Genomic DNA, 21,650 nt, shown 5'->3' with positions numbered 1-21,650 from the left:
ACCGGGCCTCGTCCCCCGGGGCATCGCCGCCCACCACCCCCGGGGGCGGCACCGGCACCGGGCGTCGTCGCCCCTCGGGAGCCCCGTGCCGGGCATCACCCCCCGTGCCCCGTCCCTCCCGGTGTCCCCGTGTCACGGCGAAGCATCCCCGCCGTGTGCCCCCCCCACACACATCCTCCACGCACCGGGCAACCCCGGTGACGGCCCCGCCCTCGCAGCCGTTACCGGGCAACAGCCGCGGCCAGCACCGGCCCCGCCATGGAAGGCGGTGGCGCCGCGTCCCCGCCGGGCCCCCCCCGGCCCTGGAGCCGCCTCCACGCCACGCCCGCGCGGTGCACCCGGGACCACGGGTGAGTGCCCGCTGCGTGCCCCCCGCTGCCGCCCCCCGGCCCCGGTGCGGCGGCTGAGCCCCTGTCCCGGTGCAGGGCCCCCCGGCAGCCGGAGCAGCCCCCGGAGCCCTCCCCGCGGTGCTGGGTGAGCCCCAAGAAGGAGTCGGTGCACAGCATCCAGGGGGGCATCGGTACGGGGGGCACCGGGACGGGGCGGGGGCTACCGGGACGGGGCGGTTGCGGGGTGGGGGGTGTGACCCGGCTGCCGGGGGTGCCGCGGTGCCCCCGGCCCGGTTGTGGGGACGCAGGGGGGGGGGGTCCGTGGGGGCGGTCCCGGTGCCGCCGCCACCCTCGGCGTGTCGCCCCGCAGAGTGCCCGCACAGCGCGGCCACCAACAGCGGCTACTCGCGCAAGGCGGACGGCGGCTTCTTCTCCCCGTAGCGCCGCAATAAAGGCCCGGTGCGGCGCGGTGCCGGCGGGCGGATCAGAATCGCGGCGCGCTCAGGGGCCGGCCGCGGGGCCGGGCCTCGCCTATCTGATCGACTCATCCCGCCCGCCCGCCGCACAGCGCCCGGGGGCTTCGCGGCGCGGCTCTTCTCATCTCGGCCGGGGGCCGATCAAATAAGATCAACGTGTAGGCGGCGGCACGCGCAAAGCTCACGCACACACACACACTCACGCCCCCCCCCCACCCACGCACACGCAGCCCCCACCCGCACACGCCCGCGCTGCCGCCGCTCTGCGTGCGGCCCCGCCCCTCCCCGCCCTTTTATAACCTCCGCCCCGCGCGGGGCACGCCGGGTAGCGGGCAGGCCCCGCCCCGCTGCCGCACGCCTCCTGGCGGCGGGAGGACCGCTGAGCCCCGCCCCCGCCCCATGCCCCGCCCTTACCTCGGAGCCCCGCCCACCACGAGCCGCGCCCCCCGCACATCCCACGCACGGAGCCCCGCCCCCTCCCACGGAAACCCCGCCCTCCCCTGGCTGAGCCCCGCCCCCTCCCCACCGAGCCCTGCCCGTTTCGCAGAGCCCCTCCGGCTGAGCCCCGCCCCCTCCCACGAAGCCCCGCCCACACTACGCGAGCCCCCGCCCATTTCCCCGTAGCCCCGCCCCTCCCCGAGGCCCCGCCCAGTCAGGTCCCTGCGTGCAGCTCGCTGCTTTATTGGCCGGGCCCCGCCGCACCGGGAGCCCCCCGCGCCCCCCCCGGCCCCGCGGGTCCCCCCCGGCCGTGGGGAGGGGCCGGCGGCACTGGGGGCTGCGTCCTGCCCGGGAGGGGGCCGAGCCCCCCGGCCGCTGGCGGCGGAGCAGCGGCACCAGCACCGGGACGGGGGGCGCGGGGGGCGCGGGGGGCTTCACTTGAGGGCCAGGACGTAGAACGCCATCAGGACGCAGGACACCGACACGAAGGCGTGCAGCCGGGTGCCGATCACGGCAGCTGTGGGGGGGGAGAGATGGGCACGACCCCCACGGCCCCACCCCGATGCCCCCGTCCCCACCCCGTGCCCCCAGCCCAGCCCCGTTGCCCCCCTCCCATGTCCCCCTCCACCCAGCCCCACACGTTCCCGTCGGGACCCCAACGCCACCGTCCCGAGCCCACGGAGCAGCCCCCCAGCACCCCCCCTGTGCCCCATGCCCCCAACCCAGCCCCCAGCCCCACCGCACCCACCCGTGTTCCTGGCCGGGAACCCCGTGCCCCCAAACCCAGCCCCCAGTGTCCCCATCCCGGCCACCACACCCCAGTCCCAGCCCCCAGTGCCACTACCCCCACCCTGTGCCCAGCCCGCTGTGCCCCCATCCTGGAGCCCCACATCCCCATCCCAGCCCCATGCCCCTGTCCCGGTCCCCATGTCCCCATCTCCTCATCCCAGGCCCTGTGTCCCCATCCCACACCCCAACACCGCCATTTCTGTCCCGCACCCACAGCCCAGCTCCCCGTGTCCCCATCCCGGGACATCCCATCCCATATCCCTGCCGCAGCCCCATGTGCCCCTCCTGGTCTCACGTCCCCACTGCAGCCCCACGCCCCCAGCACCCTATCCCCACGTCCCCATTGCCGCCCCACCCCCCCTGCAGCCCCACATCCCCATGCCATGCCCCCAGCCCCACGTCCTCATCCCACAACCCTGTGTCAGAACCCCACGTCCCCAGACATCCCCCCTGCAGCCCCGTGTCCCCATCCCATGCCCCCAGCCCTCTGTCCCCACCCTGGAGCCCCATTTTCCCTATCACATGTCCCCAACCCATGTCCACATCCCAGAGCCCCGCGTCCCCATGTCAGAACCCCATGTCCCCAGATATCCCCCCTGTAGCCCCATGACCCCATCCCGGAGCAACATGTCCCCTGTCACACGTCCCCAACCCATGTCCACATCCCAGAGCCCCGTGTCCCCATGTCCCCATTGCCGCCCCGTGTCCCCATATCAGAACCCCACATCCCCAGATGTCCCCGTTCCAGCCCCACACCCCCACATCCCCCCTGCAACCCTGTGTCCCCCATCCTATGCCCCCAGCCCCATGCCCCCCATCCCAGAGCCCCATGCCCACAGTCCTGTGTCCCCATCCCAGAGCCCCTTGTCCCCCATCCCATGTCCCTTATCCCATGTCCCCATCTCAGAGCCCCACGTCCCCATATCCCCATTATCCCCGTGCAGCCTCACGTGCCCACTGCAGCCCCATATCCCCATCCCATGTCCCTATCCCAGAGCCCCGTGTTCCCCATCCCCAACCCCATGCCCCCAGCCCCGTGTCCCCATTCTGGAGCCCCACATCGTCCCCATCTCCCCACTGCAGCCCCATCTCCCCATCAGAGCCCCATGTCCCCAGATGTCCCCATGCCAGCCCCACACCCCCACATGCCCCCTGCAGCCCCTTGCCCCATCCCGGAGCCCAGGTCCCAGCCTCCCCATCCCAAAGCCTCATGTCCCCAACCCCTGTCCCTTGTCCCACATCCCCATCCCAGAGCCCCATGTCCCCAGGTGTCCCTGTCCCAGCCCCACGCCCCCCCCGGCAGCCCCGTGTCCCCATCCTGGAGCCCCTGGTCCCCTATCCCACATCCCCAACCCACATCCACATCCCGGAGCCCCACGTCCCCATGTCAGAACCCCACATCCCCTAATACCTGCCCTGCAGCCCCGTGTCCCCATTCCATGCCCCCAGCCCCATGTCCCGATCCCGGAGCCCCGTGTCCCCGTCTCCCAACCTCATGTCCCCAGCTGTCCCTGTGCCAGCCCTGTGTCCCCAACTGCTGTCCCCATCCTGGAGCCCCATGTCCCCATGTCAAAACCCCACAGCCCCAAATGTTCCCCCTGCAGCCCCATGTCCCCATCCCACGTCCCCAGCCCCCTGTCCCCATCCTGGAGCCCCGTGTCCCCACTGCAGCCCCATCTCCCCATCAGAGCCCCACGTCCCCAGATGTCCCCCCCAGCCCCCTGTCCCCCCTGCAGCCCCGTGTCCCCATCCCACGCCCCCAGCCCCCTGCCCCCCCCCCATAGCCCCCCGGCCCCATGTCAGAGCCCCACACCCCCAAACGCCCCCCCTGCAGCCCCGTGTCCCCATCCTGGAGCCCCGCGTCCCCCGTGCCACGTCCCCAACCCGCGTCCCCGTCCCAGGTCCCCACCCCCCCGGTGTCCCGGCCCCGTCGCCCCCTACCCTTGTAGCAGACCCCGCCGAGCCCCCTCCTCTCTCCGTGCAGCCAGGCGCGGAGCCGCGGCACCTTCCGCAGGTAGGCGCAGGTGCACACCAGGAGCAGCCCGAACACCAGCAGCCCGTCCAGCGAGTACACTGCGGGGCACGGCTGCGTCCCGGCACCGCCACCGCCACCGGCACCGGGCACGAAGCCCACCCCCCCGCTCTCCCGCCGCCCCCCCCCCCCGCTCACCGTTGGTCATGGCGGCCCCGGGGCCCTGCCTCAGCGCCGCCCCGGCCCCGAGCGCTCTGCGCATGCGCGCGGCCGACGCCCCGCCAGGAGCGAGCGGCGCGGCCCCGCGGCTCCACCGAGCGTCGGGAGCGCGCGCTGCGCCCCCCCCCCTCCCTCACGGTCACCCCCCCCACACACACACACGGGGGGGGGGGCTCCAGCCCCGTGAGGCCGCCCCGGGACGGCCCCCGGGGACAGGACGGGCCCCGGCGGGCGGCCCCGGTACCGAGCCCAGCGCTGCGGGTGCGGCCGGGACCCTGCGAGCCCGAGCAGCGGCTGCAGAAACGGCTCCGGGGGGCGGGGGAGGGCCCTGCTGGCCGCTGACCCCCGTCTGTTCGCCCAGCACTACATGTCTGCACCCCGTCCTGCATGCACACTGCCTTCCTGCATCCGTCCGTCCATCCATCCGTCTGTCCATCCATCTGTCCATCTGCCTGTCCATCCACCCATCCATCCATCCTTTCATCCATCCACACACCCATCCATCCATCCATCTGTCCGTCCGTCCATCCATCCATCCACCCACCCACACACACATCCACCCATCTGTCCATCCATCCACCCATTCACCCTTCCTCCCTTCCCTTCCCTTCCCTTCCCTTCCCTTCCCTTCCCTTCCCTTCCCTTCCCTTCCCTTCCCTTCCCTTCCCTTCCCTTCCCTTCCCTTCCCTTCCCTTCCCTTCCCTTCCCTTCCCTTCCCTTCCCTTCCCTTCCCTTCCCTTCCCTTCCCTTCCCTTCCCTTCCCTTCCCTTCCCTTCCCTTCCCTCCCCCTCCCTCCATCCCCCCCCCCCCCCCACCCTTTCCTTCCCCCCATCTCCCCAATCTGTGCACCCCCCCCCCCTCCCACCGCTCACCGCCCCACAGCTGGAGGAGGCCTCACAGTGGGGTTGGGTGGGGGAGGCCGGGCCATGGGGGCAGCCGGGCGACAGCCGAGCTGCTGGGCCAGGGGCCGAGGAGTGCCCGAGGGGAGCAGGAGCTGGGGGATGGCCGGGGGAGGCCGCACGGGGCGAGGGGAGGTTAAGGGAGGCCAAGTCACGGGGACAGGAGGGGCTCAGAAGAGGAAGGTGACAGCACGGGGCGCCCACCAGAGCAGCTCGTGGTGTCCCCGGGATGGGTGCCCCCCTCCTGGCTGCACCCCGGCCCCACTCCCATCCCCGGCCCCTCTCAGTTTGGGGTTTGGGGCCGTGGTGCAGGGCTGTGGGTGTTCACGGCCGTTGGGTGCAGGAGGCCTCGCACGTGGGGTCGGTGCCTCCTCTCCTCCCCCCCCCGTGCCACCGGGGCTCCGCGGCGCTCCCACGGCCCCGTCCCGTGCCCGCAGCCCGGTGTTGTCATTCCAGGAGCACTTGTGGCCGTGGGCGGCCGCGGGCATCGCTTCTTGGTGCCCCCCGTGCTGAGAACCAGAGTGCCTGGGGCTGGAATGAGCTGGCAGGGCCTGGGCACGGGTGCTGGCTCCCACCACAGCCCTGCACCTGCTGCTGTGCATTTGGGAAAAAAAAATATATAAAAAAAAAATAAAAAAAGAAAAAAAAAAAAGAAAAGAAAAACAACACCACAAAACCAAGGCTTTTGTGCAGTTTTTGCTAACCAGATGTGTCTGGGAAGGGGATGTGGAGGTTTGAGCGTGACGGAGCCGCGGCTGCTGCTTGGTGCCCCCCAGGGCTGAGGAATGGGGCCAGGGCCGGCACTGCCGGGGCTTTGCCCGTCCCTGTGGGCATGGAGCCGTCCTGCACCCTCCTCCCGGGGCTCGCTGTGCTCTGGCTGTTTTTCTCGTTGTTTTTCTGTTTCCAAAATTAACTGCGGCTCACCTCGTGCCTGCCGGCACCCATCCACCCCACGGACCCTGCCCCGTACGAAAGGAAGTGCAGAAGCCTGTTTTGAGCAGAGCTCAGATCAACAACCCGACCGCCGGGCACCGCCAGCACCACCCAGGCACAGGGGGGGCACCCGGGGCTCGGCCACCCCCATGGCTCCCGAGGCCACCGAGGAACCGGAGGCTTCGGCCGACTACGAGTACCTGGCGGGCAGCAACGCGACGGGGAGCCCGGAGCAGCTCTTCACGACCGTTGCCATCCCCGTCCTCTACTCCTTCATCTTCCTCCTCGGCTTCGCAGGGAACCTCTTCGTCATCGTGCTGCTGGCCAAGAGGAGCGGCGGCAGGAGGGCGGTGGACACCTTCGTGCTGAACCTGGCCGTGGCCGACGTCGTCTTTGTCTGCACCCTGCCCTTCTGGGTGGCGGCGGGGGCGCGGGGCAACCGGTGGCTGCTCGGGGAAGGGCTGTGCAAGGCGAGCAGCTACGCCATCAGCGTCAACCGCTGCTCCAGCATCCTCTTCCTCACCGCGCTCAGCGTGGAGCGCTACCTGGTCATCTGGAAGGTGCTGGACACCAGGCGGGCGGGCTCCAGGCGGCACGTCCTGTTCGCCTGCGGGCTGATCTGGGCCGTCTCCCTCCTGCTGGGCGCGCCGGCGCTGTGGTACCGGCGGCTGGACGGGGACGACTGCTGGGACGAGGACGGGGAGGACTTCAGCCTGGCCATGGTCTTCCTCACCTTCCTCCTGCCCCTGGGGGTCATCTTGTTCTGCTACTGCTCCATCTACTGCCGCCTGCAGCGGCACGTGCGGCTGGGCAGGGGCGTGCGGCGCTCCCACCGCGTCATCGTCGCCATCGTCGCGGCTTTTGTCTGCTCCTGGCTGCCCCTCAACACCTGCAAGGTGCTCCTCTTCCTCCTGGCCAAGGGGACGCTGGTGCTGCCGGCGGGGCAGGAGGGGACCCTGCGCTGGGTGGTGGCCACCAGCACCTGCCTGGCCTTTGCCAACAGCTGCGTCAACCCCGTCATCTACGCCCTGATGGACCCGCGCCTCCGCTGCCCACCCGCCCTCGGTGCCAGGACCCCCCCCTCCACCACCGCCTCCAGCCCCTCGCCCGGCAGCGGGACCAAGCTCCCCCCGGTCCCCAGCCCCCGGCCAGGCACGTAAGGGGGGACGGGGACGCAAATGGGCTGGGGGGGGGGTTTGCTGTCGGTACAGAGCCAGGGGGGTGCTTGGATGCTTTGGCAAAGCGGTCGCTGAGGTTTGTCCCCTCCCGGGAGAAGCCCCGGTGCCCCAGCAGTGGTTCCAGCCCCCCCGAGCGCTGCGCTCACCTGCTCCAAAGGGGTCCCGAGGGGCAGCCCCTGGCCGCACCGTCCTGTCCCATCCTGGTTTCTGCGCCGTCCCGGTGTGGGCAGAAAGCTGCAGCTGGGGCCGTGCGGGCAGCGAGTGAGGTCCCACCGAGAAGGCACCGCTGCACAGACACTGCCAGGCTCGGAGCTAAACGGGACGGCTCGGGCAGCGCCTCCGGTTGCTTCTGGTCTTACAGAAAACGAATACAGCTGTAGGCGTACCAACAGCGGTGTCGGTTGTGGAGTTCTTTTTCACAGCCTGCCTGGGGAATAAAGCTGCCGCGGGGCTGAGCTGGGCCACACTGAGCCGTGGGCGATGGTGCGTCCCCAGGCGCCGGGGACAGTCCCGTGCCCTCCCAGCGGAGCCCTGAGCCATTTCTCTTCAAATTCACCCTTTTTTGGTGCAGGGCCCCGCGTGCCAGGTCTCAGCCCCGCTCTTTGCTCAGTTCCTCCTCAGGGACCACCACGTGCTCCCCCCAGGGCTGAGGATGCTGCAGCAGGGCAGGTGGTCCTGCCGCACCCCACCGCCGTCCCTGTGCCTGTCCCTGTCCCTGCAGCCTGTGGCACCTGCCAGCACGGCTGAGGCACACTTTCCACCACCTGCCCCATGCAGCAGCGCAGGATGTGGCTGACTCGCCCGTGCCAGCCACCCTGATTCATCTCACACTGCGTCGGCAGCCGCAGCCCTGCTGTTCCCACGGCCTGGCACTGCCTGGCATGGCACGGCACAGCACGGCACAGCCTGGCACACCGTGACACAGCCGGCTATGGCACAGCTCAGCACGGCATGGTACAACCTGGCACAGCACGGCTCAGCTCAGCAAGACACAGCTTGTGCTGCCCCTCACCCTTCCCCTGCCCTTGTCCCTTCCCTTCTCCCTTCCCCTCCCCATCCCTGTCCCTGCCCGAGGAGGAGGAGGAGGGTCAGTGCTTCTCCCCATGAGGCAGAAGGACCCTGGGGGCAGAGGTGGGGGGCTGGGGACAAGGACAGGCCAGCAGAAACTGCGGGGCTCCCTGGCACCCAGCGGGTCCCTGTGTGGGAAGGGACAGGGATGGCGGTGGCATCTGGGGGACCCCGGGGCAGATGTCCCCAGCCAGGGGCCGTGGGCAGGGGTGGGGACAGTGCCACCACACTGTGACCGGCCCTGTGCTGCTGGCCCTGGGATGGGGCCTCCACCCAGCACCACGCCATGCCGTTCCATGCCATGCCATGCCATGCCGTGCCATGCTGTGCCATGCCGTGCCACACTCTTCCAAGCCATACTGCACTGTGCCACGCCACGCTGTGCCACGCCAGGGTGCTCTGCGCCGTGCTGTGCCACGCTCACCCCTGCCACGCCGTGCCGCCCCACGCCACGCTGAGCCGAGCCCTGCAGCCGGCAGGCCCTGCGGCAGCGGGGCCGGTGTTGCTCACCCGCTCCTCCCCTGCGTCTCAAGTCAAAACACGTCCCCACAGCCCGGGCGCAGCAGAGCCGCAGCGAGCGCCCGCACCAGGAGCCCCGCCGCACCGGCGCCCAGGTAAGGCCGAGCCCCGGCCCTGGCTGAGCCCCGTGCCCACCGGGGGTCCCGGCCCCTCTAACACTCCCCAGCCAGCCCACCGAGCCCCCGGCCCTGTCTCAGTTTCCCTGGGTGTTCACCAGTGTGGCTCATCCCACCGGGGAAACTGAGGCACGCCGTGAGCCCCCCCGGCTGCTCCTATCCCACCCGCTCTGCCCCAAAGGAGGGGACCCCGGGTTCAGGGCTGGGGGCAGGCTCCCACGTCCCGCAGCCACCCCCACCACGGGAAATGCCTGCAGCCCAGACGGGGAAGGAATAAAAACTGGGAGAGGCACCCAGCGAAACCGGCCCGCGCCCCCGCCACCTTTGCCCCTGGGATGGGGCTCATCCCGGCAGCCCGCGCTGCCAGGCACGTGTTTGCACACCTTTGTTTATCGTAGGACCTACAGGAAGGCAAAGCAAACACGGCCTCGCCTTCCTCCCCCACCGGCGCGGCGGCCGTGGCGGAGCCGTACGGGCGATGCTGCGGGCTGGGGGGAGTGCGGGGGGGGCAGCACCCATGGGTGCTCGCCAGGGGCTGGCGCGGGGACACGGCGTCTGCTCGCTGTCACCCACAGGGTCCGGCATGGAGGGCAGGGAGGAGGCGAGCGACACCGACAGCGGGATCATGCTGCACTCGGGTGAGCAGGGGGGGGCCGGGGGGGTGGGCAAAGGGGTTCTGCATCCCAGGGTGCGATGGGTGCCCCCTCCCACAGCCAGGGGCACGGCGGTGGTGTAAAAACTGCAACCAACCCCCCCCCAGGGGACAAGGGGCTGTGCAGGGGCTGGGGGGGGGGGGCAGGAAGGGGTGGAATTTGCTGTTGGGAAATTTGGGGGTTCCCAGTCTGGAGGAGGGACTGGGGCCGGGGGGGGCCGGGGTCTGCGGCTGGCTCTGACTCAGCGGCGTTTCGCTGCGGGCTGGGCTGAGTCAGGGCGAAACCTGCCCCCCCCCCCCCCCCCTCCGCTGGGAAGTCACGGCCAGAGCAGCCACGGGCACAGCCGGCACCCGTCCTGCCATGGGGGTCGGGAGGGAGAACCGGGAACCGGGGCCGACGGGGAGGCAGAGGGGGGGAAACTGAGGCAGGGAGGCGGGAGATCGGGCTGTGCCTCAGCCCGTCTGTCCATCCGTCCATCCGTCTGTCTGTCCGCCCAGGCCCTGGCAGCCCGGTGTCCCCGCTGAAGGAGCTGGCGCAGCGGGTGCGGCGGCAGCAGCAGGCACTGGAGGCGTGCGTGCAGGAGCTGCGGCGGCTCTGCCTGCGCGAGGCGGTGAGCGGGGTGCGGGGGGCCTGGGGGGGACCTGACACCCGCCCCACCACCCCCCCGGCCACCGCTCAGCATCCCCGTGCCATCCCCAGGAGCTGACGGGGACGCTGCCCCGCGAGTTCCCCCTGAAGGCCGGCGAGAAGCCCCCCAAGGTGCGGCGCAGGATCGGTGCCGCCTTCAAGCTGGACGAGACCCTGGTGCTGCGCGGGGCGGTGAGGGGCGACCGGGGGTGCAAAACGGGGAGGGGGGGTCTTCACCGCTGGGGCGGGTCCCAAAAAGGGGCAGGCGGTGACCGGGGGACCCCTCGGCACCCTGTCCCAGGGGAGGTGCGCTGCTCCTTGGGGTGCGGGGGGCCACGCGCCCATCCCAGTGAAGAAGGCAAAGCCGCCCCTTGGCATGTGAGTGGCTGCGGGCTCGCGTGGCTCTGGGGTACGGGGCAGGGGGTGCGGGGGTGCCGAGCGTCCCCTCTGTCCCCAGGACCCTCTGAGCGCCCTGGAGCGGGACCTGGCGCTGCAGCTGCAGATCGCCAAGGCCGCCCACCGCCTGTGCCGGGAGGAGAACATCAGCAAGCAGCTGCGCCGGAGGAGGAAGACGGCGGCGCTGAAGGAGGAGAAGAAGCTGAAGGAGCTGGAGAACACCCTCAGCCAGTGCCGCCTCCTGGCCAGCCACCGGCCCCTGCCTGCCAGCGGCTCCGGGGGTGCTCAGGGTGAGGCCGGGAGTGCTTCGGTAAAGGGGGGGTCAGGAACTGACTCATTTGTGTGGAGCCCGATGCACCGTCCCTGCTGCGTGCACCCCGCAGTGCTCCCCCGTGGGTGCACCCCAAAGCCCCGTCCCTGATGGAGGCACCTCATGGCTGCACCCCAAAATGCCATCCGTGGTGCAGGCACCCCGCTGTGCCCTCCCCACGGGGAATTCACCCCAATACATCCCCCAGCCACTGCGCCCTTGTGAACGCACCCCAAACCTTCATCCGTGGCGGATGCACCCTCACGGGAGCACCCCAACACCCCCCAGTGACTGCACCCCGCTGTGCTCCCCCAGGGACTGCAGCCTCGCGAGCGCACCCCAACCCTGCGTCCGCGGCGGGTGCCAGCAGCCGCCTGGGCAGGGCTGGGAGCTGCCCCGAGCGCCACGGCTCGGCTGAGCCGGCCCGGCCGGTCCCGCCACCGTCCCCGAGCGTGTCGGGACAGGCGGGCGCGGGAGGGGAGCGGGGGCCCATGGGGACGCGCTGGGTGGCGGCGGGTGCCGGGCCGTGGGAGCGCGGGGCCGCTGCCAGCCCCGGGGCCTGCAGGCTGGTGCCAGCCCCCGGTGCCATCCCGCGGTGCCACCGCTGTCCCCTGCCCTGCAGAGCTCAGCGCCTCGGACGAGAGCTCACTGTCGGACGCCGTCCTGCTGGAGGAGGGTAAGGGGCCATTGGTGGGGGGCACCACAGAGCCCTATCCCATTCCCTCTCCCTCCACCCCCAACCTTTTTTCTCTCCCGCAGAGGAGACGCAGCTGCCAGGACCCGGCACCCCGCGGGGGTCCCCATCTCCGTCCCCGTCCTCGTCCCCCTCCCCACGGCCCCGTTCAGTCCCCGAGGAGTGCTCTGAGGCGGAGGGGCCGGGGCACCCACCCACACCTGCCAGCCCCTGGAGGGAGACCAGCCTCGATGGGCCCTACGAGAAGGCCAAGAAAGTCGGCGATGACCCTGGGGACGGCGAAACCTGGGGGTCCCGATGCTGCCCCACGTCCCCACCTGCTGTCGCCACCGCCCCTGGCAGCCCTGACCTCACAGTCTCGCTGGCGCCCAGGGCCACGGATGTCCCTCCGTACCGCTTCGTCCCCATCCGGACCCTGGTGCTGTGCCGGCAGGCGGGCTCCAGCGCCCCGAGCACCCCGGAGCCACCGAGCCGGCGGGGACAATCCCAGTCCCTGAGGTATGGCCCGTGCGCGGAGCAGGGACGAGGGTTCCTGGGAGGAGGATGGAGAGGGATAACCCTGTGGGGTGGCGGTTATAACCCCATGGGGAGGAAGGAGAGAAACCGAGGGGAAGGAAGGTGGAGGTAACCCCATGGGTAGGAGGAAAGGGATAATCCCATAGGTGGGATGGAAATAGAACCATGGGGAGGATGGAGGTAACCCCACAGGTAGGAGGAAAGGGATAATCCCATGGGTGGGATGGAAATAGATCCACGGGGAAGAAGAGGGAGACAACCCCTTGTGAAGAAGGAAGTACCTCCATGGGGAGGATGGAGCAAACCCATGGGGAGAAGGGCTGAGATAACCCCACGGGGAGGCTGGAGATGACCCTGGGGTGAGGAGGATGGCAAGAGATCCCTGGGGAGGAAGATGGAGCTAAGCCCACGGGGAGCCAGCACCCCACGCCCTCCCGGCCGCCCTGTCCCGGGGGCAGGAGGAGCGGGGCAGGAGGCAGCCGCAGCCCTTGTGCCCGCAGGGTGGAGGCGCGCTGGGAGCCCGGCGAGCCGCGGGGCCGCAGCACCGCTCCCCGCCGCCGCCCCACGTACTACACGGTGACGGTGCCCACCTCCTGCTTGACGGCCCCCGGCCCCACGCATCGCTCCGGGTCCGACGACAGCATCTCCGACGTCTCCAGCATCTCCCACGCCACCTCCCCGGGCAGCAGCAGCCCCGACGTCTCCTTCCCGCGCCCCCCAGCCCCGCCACCCCTCACCGAACCCGGTTACTACCCCCGGGGCGCCCCCCGGCTCCTGCCACCCCCCGGCCCCCCGGCTTTCCTCTACGAGCAGGATCTGGCCCCGCTGCGCTACCAGCGCCTGGTGCCCTCGCACAGCCGCATCGTGCGCACCCCCTCGCTCAAGGACTACGCGCCGGCGGGCGCCCGGGGGCTCTCCAAGGCGGCGGTGACGGAGGAGCTCAAGTCATGGCACCAGCGTGCCCGGCTGCGGGGCACCCGGCCCCACTCCCTCGACAGGCAGGGCGCCTTCCGGGGACCCCGCGGCGGGACCCCCCGTGACGGCCCCCCCATCCGTGGGGCCCCGCTGCGGGCTCAGGTAGGGCACGGGGCCGGGGTGGTGCAGGGAGTGGGGTGGGGACAGCGGGGGACAGGCGGGTGGGGGGCACCGCGGTGGCTGTCGCCTTGTGGGGACACCCTGGGTGCTGCCCTGCGGGTGGGTGGGGGACGTGTGGTGTCACCCGCTGGTGGCACGGGGACAGGGGGCTGCGGTGGGGCAGGACTGGGGTCCTATGGGGGGCCCTGGGGCATGGCCAGGGTCCTGAGGTGCCCCTGGGGAAGTATTGGGGACCCATGAGAGTCCTTCAGGTGGGGCTGGGGACCCTCAGTGGTCCCTGGAACAGGACTGGGGAAGATCTCCAGGCAAAGGAGCTGGTCCCAAGGGGGTTCCTGGGGCAGGACAGGGGTCCCAGAAGGGTCCTTAGGGCAGAATTGGACCCTGTGGACAGCACCAGGGTCTCATGATCTGGTCTTGGGGCCAGGACCGAGGTCCTCAAGCCCCTTTGGGGCAGGATGAGGGGCTGCAGAAGGTCCCTATAGCCACATCCAGGGTCCCACCAGCAGGACTCAGGTTCCCACGAGGACAGGAGGGTTCCCGCAGACATTTTGGGGCTGCCTCACTCCCTTCCTCCCTGGGGCTCACGCGGGGCAGGTCAGGACTCGCTGCCGAGACTCTGCCACCCCCACAGCCCCCTCATCCCTCCCTGGGGCCGTGCCCCCCAGGGCGCCATGGGGTGGGGTCCCGGCACCCACGGGCCCCTTCTCCCACACAGGCGCCCCCGATCCGTGTCCTGCGGCGCTCCCCAGACGGCGTGCCCGTGCAGGTCTACGTGCCTGAGAACGGTGAGATCGTCACACAGGTGTGAGCGCGGCCCCCCCCCCGCCCGGGGGGGCACGGCCTGGCTGGCCCAGGGCGCTGGGAACAGGGGGCTGGGGCTGTCCTGTCCCCCCCACACCTCCCCGGGCTTGGGGACACGGGGGGAGGCACAGCTGCCCCCAGCACCCTGCGGTGCCCAGGGCTGGGATGGGGTGGCTGGGGCTGGCCCCCACCTGCTGTCCCGTGTCCCCTCATCGGTGACCCCAAGAGGGTCTGTGGTACAAAGACATTGTATTTTGGGCTTTTTTCTCTAATAAACGTGGTCATTTGGGATCTCCCTGCGGTCACTCCTGTCCTCAACAGCCCCTCGGGATTTGTCCCCTCCATCCCCATGCTTGTCCCCATCCCAGTCCCCATTCCCATTCCCATCCCCATCCCCATCAGCACTGGGGGGAAGGGAAGGGAAGGGAAGGGAAGGGAAGGGAAGGGAAGGGAAGGGAAGGGAAGGGAAGGGAAGGGAAGGGAAGGGAAGGGAAGGGAAGGGAAGGGAAGGGAAGGGAAGGGAAGGGAAGGGAAGGGAAGGGAAGGGAAGGGAAGGGAAGGGAAGGGAGGCCCTGGGGCGCAGGAGGGGCGCGGGGACGCGGGGGCCGTGCCGGGGCCGTGCCGCTCCGCCCGGCGGGGGCGGGCAGGGGCCGGGCGCGGGGCCGGTGGCTGCGGCTGGAGGCGCCGCCGCGGGGGGGCACCGGGCAGCGACCGAGCTCCGCCGGGCTGCGGCGTCACTGCGGGCCTGCGGCGGCACCGCGCTCCCACCGGCACCGGCACCGGCACCGGGGCTGCACCGGCCCCGCCGCACCGACCCCGGCCCCGCTCCCCCCGCCCCGGCCGCCCCCAGGATGGGGCCCGCTGGCCCCGGTGGCCGCTGGCCCCTGGCCGGGACCGTGCTGGTGGCCGTGGCCGCCTCGCTGGGTAAGAGACGCGGGGGGGGGGTGGGAGCGGGAGGGGGCGCCCCGCGGGGTGGGGGGACCCGGTGCCACCGGCTGGGCCCGCGGGGCGCCCGCTCGTGGGACCCGGTGACCTCGGCCGTGCCACCGGAGCGCGGCTCCCGTGTCCCCCCGGTGTCCCCCCGGTGTCCCCCCGGTGTCCCCACCCCGCTCTCCCGAGGGCTCTGCGCGCTGCCGGCCCGGGGGGGCCGTGCCCGTGCCTGAGTTTCCCGTCGGGGGAGTCCCGCGGGGAGCCACGTGGGGACGGGGCGGGGGAGGGCGGCGCGGGGCGGGGGGGGGCGGCCCCGGCTGCTGCCCGTGGCACCGGCGCCGCTTCGCCTCCCGCCGCCCCCGGGCCCCGTCCCCGGGGCTATTCTGGGCGCGCAGGTGGCTCCGGCCAGAAATAGAGCGGGGGGGCGGGGGGGACGTGGGAGGGGATGGAGACGGGGGGGGGGGGGTCGTGGGACGGGATGGAGCGGGGGGGGGACATGGGAGGGGATGGAGACAGGTATGGGGACATGGGGACAGGACGGAGCAGGGTGTGGGGGGGGATCCGGGTGGATCCGGGTATGGGTATATGGGGACAGGGTGGAGAGGGGGACAGGGATGTGGGGACAGGACGGGGGCAGGTGTGGGGACAGGACGGAGCAGGGTTTGGGGCAGTGACACTCAGGCTGCACCCATGAGCCATGAACCTGGGGGCCATGGACGTGGGCTGCTGCTGGGGGCCCCGGGGTGGCGGTGGCCGGGTGCAGCGCCCGAGGCCCCGGTGACGGGCGGCTGTCCCCAGCGGCGGGCGACGAGGACTGCCTGTGGTACGTGGACAGGAACGGCTCGTGGCACCCCGGCTTCGACTGCAACTTCTTCACCTTCTGCTGCGGCACGTGCCACCAGCGGTACTGCTGCCGCGACCCGCTGCGCCTCATCACCGAGCGCCAGCAGCGCCACTGCCTCGCCTTCAGGTGCCACAGCTGCACACTGCTGGGTGCTGGGTGCTGGGGCTGGGTGCTGGGGCTGGGTGCTGAGCTTCAGTGATGGGTGCATGGGGCTGGGTGTTTGAGTGTGGGTCGTGGGTCCTGGGGAGTTGTATGCTGGGTGCTGAGTGCTGGATACAGGGTGCTGAGTGCTGGGGCTGGGCACTGAGCATCAGTGAAAGGTGCTGGGCGCTTGGTTTTGGGTGCTGTGACCTGAGTGCTGGATACAGGGTGCTGAGTGCTGAGCACTGATGATGGGCACTGGCATGGGGTGCTGGGCACTGGTGCTGGGCACTGGTGCTGGGCACTTTCCTGGTGCTGAGCACTGGTTCCCGATTCCTGGTCCCTGGTTCCTGGTCCCTGGTTCCTGGTGCTGGGTGCTGGTGCTGGACACTGGTTCCTGGTGCTGGTGCCTGTCCGGATGTCCCCATCCCACCGCTCCTCCAAGGGGGTGCTCCAAGGGTGCCCCTCGGTGCTGAGGGCACTGCTGTAGGTGCAGGGCAGGGGGCTGCCCGGGTGCCCCCCCCCCTGGCCCTGCACCCCCATGTCCCCGCGGTGTCCCCCAGCCCCAAGACCATCGCGGGCATCGCCTCGGCCGTGGTGCTCTTCATCGCCATCGTCACCACCATTGTCTGCTGCTTCATGTGCTCCTGCTGCTACCTCTACCAGCGCCGGCAGCACCTCCGCACCCCCCTGCAAGGTGGGGGGCTTGGGGGGGCGAGGGGGACCTGGGGGCCTGCAGGGACATCGGGGGAGGGATTTGGGGTGTGGGGTGGGGCTGGCAAGGTGTAAGGTGTGTGTGGGGGGGGCTCAGCATGCTGTGGGGTCCTGTAGGGATGTGGGATATGGGATGCAGTGGGGGAGTCCTGCAGAGGGGCTGGGCGAGGGATTGGGACACAGTGGGGAGGCTGGGGTGCGGGGGGGTTGTAGGGATGGGGGGCGCAGGGCAGTGGCTCACAGCCCCTGGGCTCCATCCCCATGGATCCCAGCCCCAGCCCCATCTCTTCCACAGGCCCTGAGATCCCCCTGGCCAGCTACCCTGCACCCCCCCCAGCCCCATTCCCTGTGGACCCCAAAGCCGGCCCTGTGCCCCCCCAGCCTGGCTTCACCCCCATGGCCATGTACCCGCCGGTCGGCCCTGCCGCCCAGTACCCGCTGTACCCCTCCGGACCCCCCGTCTACAACCCCGCAGGTGAGCACTGCACCCCCCCTACAACAGCACGGCAAACTTTTTGGGGGTACCCTCACTGACCCCCCCTTTCTCCACAGCACCACCGCCCTACGTCCCCGCACAGCCCAGCTACCCCGGTGCCTGAGCCCCCTGGGGGACCCCGCTTCTACTGGTGACACCCTGGGGTGCCCATGGGTGGCAGGTGAGCACGGCCTGGGGGCCCCCGTTGTCGTCCCCCCCCCCCCCAGGCCGTGACGCCACCCTGTGAGGCTGATGGTTGGATCCGGCCCTTCCCGGCCATCGTGGGGACGAGGAGCACAGAGCCGCTTTTGTCCCCACGCCCGCCCCGCACACTGGGACCTTTGTGGGTGCCCGCGGGCGCCAGCGGCCCCACACACGGAGGGGCGATGCCGGGGGTCCCCCTGCCTGCCGGCACCGGGGGGGCACTGTGGGACCCCTGCTCACCCCGAACCCTCGGCTCTTCCCAAGCGGGTGGCATTAAATTGTGTCCCCCCCCCCGTGTTGTATCGTGTTGGTGGCTCTGTGCCCCCCACCCTGGGAGCAATGGGGAGGGGAGGGGAGGGGGGCACAATTTATTTTTTTTTGGGAGGGGGGGCCTGGAGGGTCAGTTCCCTTTTTCCCTCCAGGCATTTCTCCATCCAAAAGAGGTGATTTATTTTTGCCCTCCCCCTCCCCCACAATGTTTTATTTCCCTCCAAACCAGCCAGGATGAGCCAGCACAAAAACGGGGCGCGAAAACAACCCCTGCTGACATTTTGGGGCAAAAAGCAGCAAATCTGGGAGTCTGAACCCAGGGCGGCCGATCCCCCCACCCGCCCTGCATGGCGGGGGCCGGGACGCGCCTCCCTTTCCAGCCAGCAGCGCGGAGCAGGCGGCGCAGGCAGTGATTCACCCAGCTATTTTCGGTGTGATTCACACCCCGCAGCGGTGCAGGGGGGGCCCGGCGCGCCACAGGGGCTAAATTTGGGACCGCCACGTCCCGGCAGCCACCGGTGCCGCACGGTGCTCGCCCTCCTCCAGTGGCCGGATCCTGCCCCGCTGCGGGTGCTTTGGCTGATGAGACGCTGCCCCATCTCGGGGGGGGGGGGGTACTGGGTCCCAGCACCCCTTCCCCCCCAAAAAAAATCCCGCGAGCCGTCTGCAACGAGCCCAGGGAGAGGGATCCGGGGGCCAGCGCTGAGTTTTATTGAAGTGGGAGGACAAAAAAGAAACCAAAGACGCGGGGGCTGGAGGAGGCAGTCCCGGCTCAGGGCTGGGGGGCCGGCGGCCCCCCGAGGTAGCGCTCGCGGATCTGGGCCAGGCTGGCGCTGAGGCCGCCCAGCGCCTGGGCGATGCTGCGCAGGACGGCGGCGGTCTCGCGGCGGCTCTCGGCGCACTCCCGGCGGAAGGCTCGCATCTCCTGCACCAGCCGCTCGTTGCACTGGATGAGGCGCTGCTCGGCCGGGCTGAGCCGGGCGCTTTCGGGGGTCCCCTCCGCCGTGCCCGGGGCCCCCCCCGGCTCGCCCAGGCTGCAGTCACTGAGGTGCTCGGGCTCCTGCTCGAAGATGATGCTGGGGAAGTCGCAGCCCGGCGGCTCCGGCTGCCCGCCCAGGCCGCCCAGGGGGAGGTCAGGCTGGGGGGGTCGCGGGGGGCTCCAGCCCTCGCCGGGTGGGCGGGTGCTGCCACGGGGCAGCCGCCGCGCTGGGACGCTGTCGGCGGGGTCGTGGAAAGGCTCCGTCTTCACCTCCACCGGCTCCTCCTTCACCGGCTCCTCCTTCACACCTGGCCGGGCAGGGAACGTGGTCAGGTCAACCCCTTGGTGGCACCCCCAGCCCCACACCCTCTCACCCGGTGGGGACAGAGCACATCCCCTGGGGCTGCCGTGCTGCCGCCCCATCACCCCGTGGACGTCAGCTGGATGGCTCCACGCCGGGCTGCCTGGAGCGGTGGTGCCAGCAGATGCATGTCCCCTGTCCTGCCACCACCCCACGGTGGCCTTTGGGAGCCCCCAGTGCTGGGGTGCGGTGCCACCGGGATTTGGGGCAGGAGGCTGGGAGGTGCCCTGTGGTGGTGAGACCCTGTCCTGGAGCTGGTCCCCTCCATGTCCCTGGTCCCTGTCCTGCTCCTTCCCACATCTCTGCGTGCCCTCAGCCCTGTGCCCCTCGCCCACCCCCATCCATGTCCCTTGTCTCTCTCCCAGTCCCAGTGACCCCAGGTCCCTGTCCTGTCTCCCATGTCACTGTCCCGATCCCATTGCGTCCCTGTCGTGATGTTTGTCCCCCACGTCCCTGTGCTGGTCCTGCCCACATCCCCATCCCCGCACTGCTCTCCTGTGTCCCCGTCCTGGCTCCACCATGTCCTTGTCTCGGTCCCAGTCCCTCGTGCCCTTGGCCTGATCCTGGTATCCTCCCATCCCTATGACACTGTCCCTTGTCCCTTCCTTGGTCCTGGTCCCCCCATGTCTGTGTCTATGCCCTCATCATTCCACGTCCCTGTCCCCATCCCTGTGCCCCCACGGCCCTGTCCCAGTTCCCTGTCCTGGTCCAAGTCCCCCACGTCCCTGGCCTGGTCTCAGTGCTCCTGTCACCGACCTGGTTCCCTGTCCTGGTTCCCCGTCCCTTGCTCCTGTCTGCCACGTCCCTGCCTTGCTGTCCTGGTCTCTGTCCCCTCTCCTGTGTCCCTGTCCTGGCCCCAGTGCTCCCACATCACTGTCCCAGTCCTGGTCCCTGTGCCCATGTCCCTGCCCTGGTCCCTCCGTGCACCTGTCCTGCTCCCAGTGCCCCCACGTCCTGCTCCTGCTGCCCCCACACCCCTGTCCCCCTGTTCCTGCCCCCCACATCGCTGTCCTGTGTCCCCCTACATCCCCGTCCCCCTGTCCCAGCACCCCACATCCCGGTCCTGCCCCCCTTGTCCCCCACATCCCTGTCCCCCTGTCCCCGTTCTCCCTGTCCCGCTCCTGCTCCCCGCACCCCAGTCCCGGTCCCCGGTCCCAGTCCCGCATCCCGCTGCCCCCGTGCAGCCCACCCTGCGCCCCCCGTCCCGGTGCCCGTGCGCTCACCGTGCGGTGTCACCACCTCGACGGTGACCAGCGGCGGGTCGAGGCCGGCGGCGGCGCGCAGGCCCCAGCCGGGAGCGGGCCCGGGGCCGAGCTCGGGCGGACCGGGGCCGGGACCGGGGCCGGGGCCGGGGCCGGGGCCGGGGCCGGTGCCGAGGCGCGCGGCGGGGCGGGCGGCGGGGCCCTGCCGCTCCTGCCGGTGCCGGGTGATTTTGTCGTTGGCTCGGCGGCGCAGCCCCCGCCAGCGGTTCTTCACCTCGCCGATGTCGCGCTGGTTGCGGCCGGCGGCGTTGATCTTGTTGGTGATGCGCCACCAGATCTTCTGCTTCTCGTAGGCGTTCACGGTGCTGGCGGCGGCGCCGAAGAGCAGCGGCTCGTACCGGAGCACCTCGCTCATCAGGATCTCGATCTCCTGCAGCGTGAAGTTCGGTTTCCGCTTCAGCAGCCCCCGCCGCGCCGCGCCGCCCGCCGCCGCCGCCATGCTGCCCGCCGCCGCCGCCGCCGCCGCCTCCCGGTCATGCCGCCGCCCCGCCGCCCATCGCCCCCCGCCGCCTTTGTCTGCGCCGCCGCCGCCCCGGCACCGAGCGGAGCGGGGGGGAGCGGGGCGGGGCGGGCGGCGGCACCGCGACCCCTGCCGCTGCCGCCGGCCCCCGGTGCGCTGCGGTGCCCCCCCCCCCCGCCGCCGCCGCCGCCGCCGCCGCCGCCGCCCTCCGCCTGCCGGTGCCGCCGGGAGTCGCCGCCCCGCTCCCGGAGCTCGCCCCCTGCCGGCAGCCGGGGCTCGGAGCCGGTCGCCGGGAGCCGCACGGGAGAGGCGGGCGGGGGTCGCCGGCAGTCCCCCGGTGGACGGACCGGGGAGGTGGCGGGGTCACCGGTTTGGGGTGCCCCCAGGTGCCCGGTGTGGGTGCCCCACGGTGCTCCGATTCGGTGCGCAGAGGGCTCCGGGGTGCCTCCAGGACGGTGCCCGGTGTGGGCGCTCCAAGGTGCCTGGTTTGGGAGCCCAGAGGGCTCCGGGGTGCCCCACTGTGCCCAGCTTGGGTGCCCCACTATGCCCAGTTTGGGTTCACCCCAGGGTAGCCCACTTGCGGTGTCCCGTGGGGTCTCTGGGTACCACGCCCCCACACATAGGTGCCCCCAGCGGGGTGCCAAGCACCCCCAAACTCCCACACCCCCAGACACCCCTGCTCCGTCCCCGTCCCCGATGAGCAGTGTGACCCGGGGGGCAGCACCAGGGCTGGGGGTGGTGGGGCCCCCCTCACCCCTGTGTCCTCATGCCTCCCCCCAGCCAGGCTGGCCGCCCGCCCGCGCTGCACGGGTGCCCTCGTGTGAAATGCCCAAATAAAGGCATTTCTCCCCGTTTCCAGAACCTGCCACTCAGCCACGCAGCCTGCAGCCAGGGGAACCCCAAGAAAGGAGGGAGCCCCCCCAAGGGCCCATCTCGGTGCCCACCTGCACTCCAGATCTGGCCTCAGCTGGGTGCTGCCATC

At 71.1% G+C, this 21,650-nt stretch overlaps 6 protein-coding genes across 6 annotated transcripts; 4 read left to right on the top strand and 2 right to left on the bottom strand.

The window, feature by feature from the left end:
• The first annotated feature begins 191 nt into the window (after positions 1–191).
• CFAP276 (cilia and flagella associated protein 276) lies at positions 192–1,002 on the top strand. Its single transcript, XM_082778551.1, is given in 4 exon segments — positions 192–348; positions 351–368; positions 370–520; positions 700–1,002. Coding segments are annotated over 4 exon segments (330 nt in total). The 5' UTR covers positions 192–258; the 3' UTR covers positions 771–1,002.
• Positions 1,003–1,477: 475 nt separating this feature from the next.
• Positions 1,478–4,282, bottom strand: TMEM167B (transmembrane protein 167B). The gene is made up of 3 exons (XM_082778217.1): positions 4,203–4,282; positions 3,974–4,105; positions 1,478–1,760 (listed from the first exon to the last, which is right to left on the bottom strand). The coding sequence occupies exons 1-3, from the start codon at positions 4,264–4,266 to the stop codon at positions 1,678–1,680; spliced, it is 279 nt and encodes a 92-aa protein (XP_082634343.1). The 5' UTR covers positions 4,267–4,282; the 3' UTR covers positions 1,478–1,677.
• A 1,922-nt stretch (positions 4,283–6,204) lies between these two features.
• Positions 6,205–7,215, top strand: GPR25 (G protein-coupled receptor 25; the record flags this gene model as incomplete). The annotated part of the gene is made up of 1 exon (XM_082778387.1): positions 6,205–7,215. The coding sequence occupies one exon, from the start codon at positions 6,205–6,207 to the stop codon at positions 7,213–7,215; it is 1,011 nt and encodes a 336-aa protein (XP_082634513.1).
• Positions 7,216–9,453: 2,238 nt separating this feature from the next.
• INAVA (innate immunity activator) lies at positions 9,454–14,280 on the top strand (the record flags this gene model as incomplete). Its single annotated transcript, XM_082778689.1, has 8 exons — positions 9,454–9,574; positions 10,087–10,199; positions 10,289–10,408; positions 10,674–10,902; positions 11,545–11,598; positions 11,682–12,114; positions 12,633–13,209; positions 13,943–14,280. The coding sequence occupies 8 exons, from the start codon at positions 9,454–9,456 to the stop codon at positions 14,033–14,035; spliced, it is 1,740 nt and encodes a 579-aa protein (XP_082634815.1). The 3' UTR covers positions 14,036–14,280.
• Positions 14,281–14,725: 445 nt separating this feature from the next.
• On the top strand, positions 14,726–17,627 carry SHISA4 (shisa family member 4). The gene is made up of 5 exons (XM_082778672.1): positions 14,726–14,952; positions 15,757–15,928; positions 16,507–16,640; positions 16,953–17,132; positions 17,210–17,627. The coding sequence occupies exons 1-5, from the start codon at positions 14,880–14,882 to the stop codon at positions 17,254–17,256; spliced, it is 606 nt and encodes a 201-aa protein (XP_082634798.1). The 5' UTR covers positions 14,726–14,879; the 3' UTR covers positions 17,257–17,627.
• A 644-nt stretch (positions 17,628–18,271) lies between these two features.
• On the bottom strand, positions 18,272–20,854 carry LOC309887057 (uncharacterized protein). The gene is made up of 2 exons (XM_082778480.1): positions 20,170–20,854; positions 18,272–18,893 (listed from the first exon to the last, which is right to left on the bottom strand). Exons 1-2 carry the CDS (start codon positions 20,645–20,647, stop codon positions 18,379–18,381), a joined length of 993 nt encoding a protein of 330 aa, XP_082634606.1. The 5' UTR covers positions 20,648–20,854; the 3' UTR covers positions 18,272–18,378.
• Between the last annotated feature and the right edge of the window lie 796 nt (positions 20,855–21,650).

This window comes from Aythya marila (genome assembly GCF_965140915.1).
Source record: "Aythya marila genome assembly, chromosome: 24".
Lineage (NCBI taxonomy): Eukaryota > Metazoa > Chordata > Aves > Anseriformes > Anatidae > Aythya > Aythya marila.
Note: the sequence above shows the minus strand (reverse complement) of the source record. Positions and strands in the feature narration are given on the sequence as shown.

Coding starts and splice junctions, on each gene's coding strand:
- TMEM167B (XM_082778217.1), bottom strand. CDS start 4,266: ATGCGCAGAGCGCTCGGGGCCGGGGCGGCGCTGAGGCAGGGCCCCGGG. Junction 4,106..4,202: donor CGGGGCCGCCATGACCAACG/GTGAGCGGGGGG, acceptor CGTGCCCCGCAG/TGTACTCGCTGGACGGGCTG. Junction 1,761..3,973: donor CGGCGGGGTCTGCTACAAGG/GTAGGGGGCGAC, acceptor CCCCCCCCACAG/CTGCCGTGATCGGCACCCGG.
- LOC309887057 (XM_082778480.1), bottom strand. CDS start 20,647: ATGGCGGCGGCGGCGGGCGGCGCGGCGCGGCGGGGGCTGCTGAAGCGG. Junction 18,894..20,169: donor CGAGGTGGTGACACCGCACG/GTGAGCGCACGG, acceptor CTGCCCGGCCAG/GTGTGAAGGAGGAGCCGGTG.
- SHISA4 (XM_082778672.1), top strand. CDS start 14,880: ATGGGGCCCGCTGGCCCCGGTGGCCGCTGGCCCCTGGCCGGGACCGTG. Junction 16,641..16,952: donor CCTCCGCACCCCCCTGCAAG/GTGGGGGGCTTG, acceptor TCTCTTCCACAG/GCCCTGAGATCCCCCTGGCC. Junction 17,133..17,209: donor CCCCGTCTACAACCCCGCAG/GTGAGCACTGCA, acceptor CTTTCTCCACAG/CACCACCGCCCTACGTCCCC.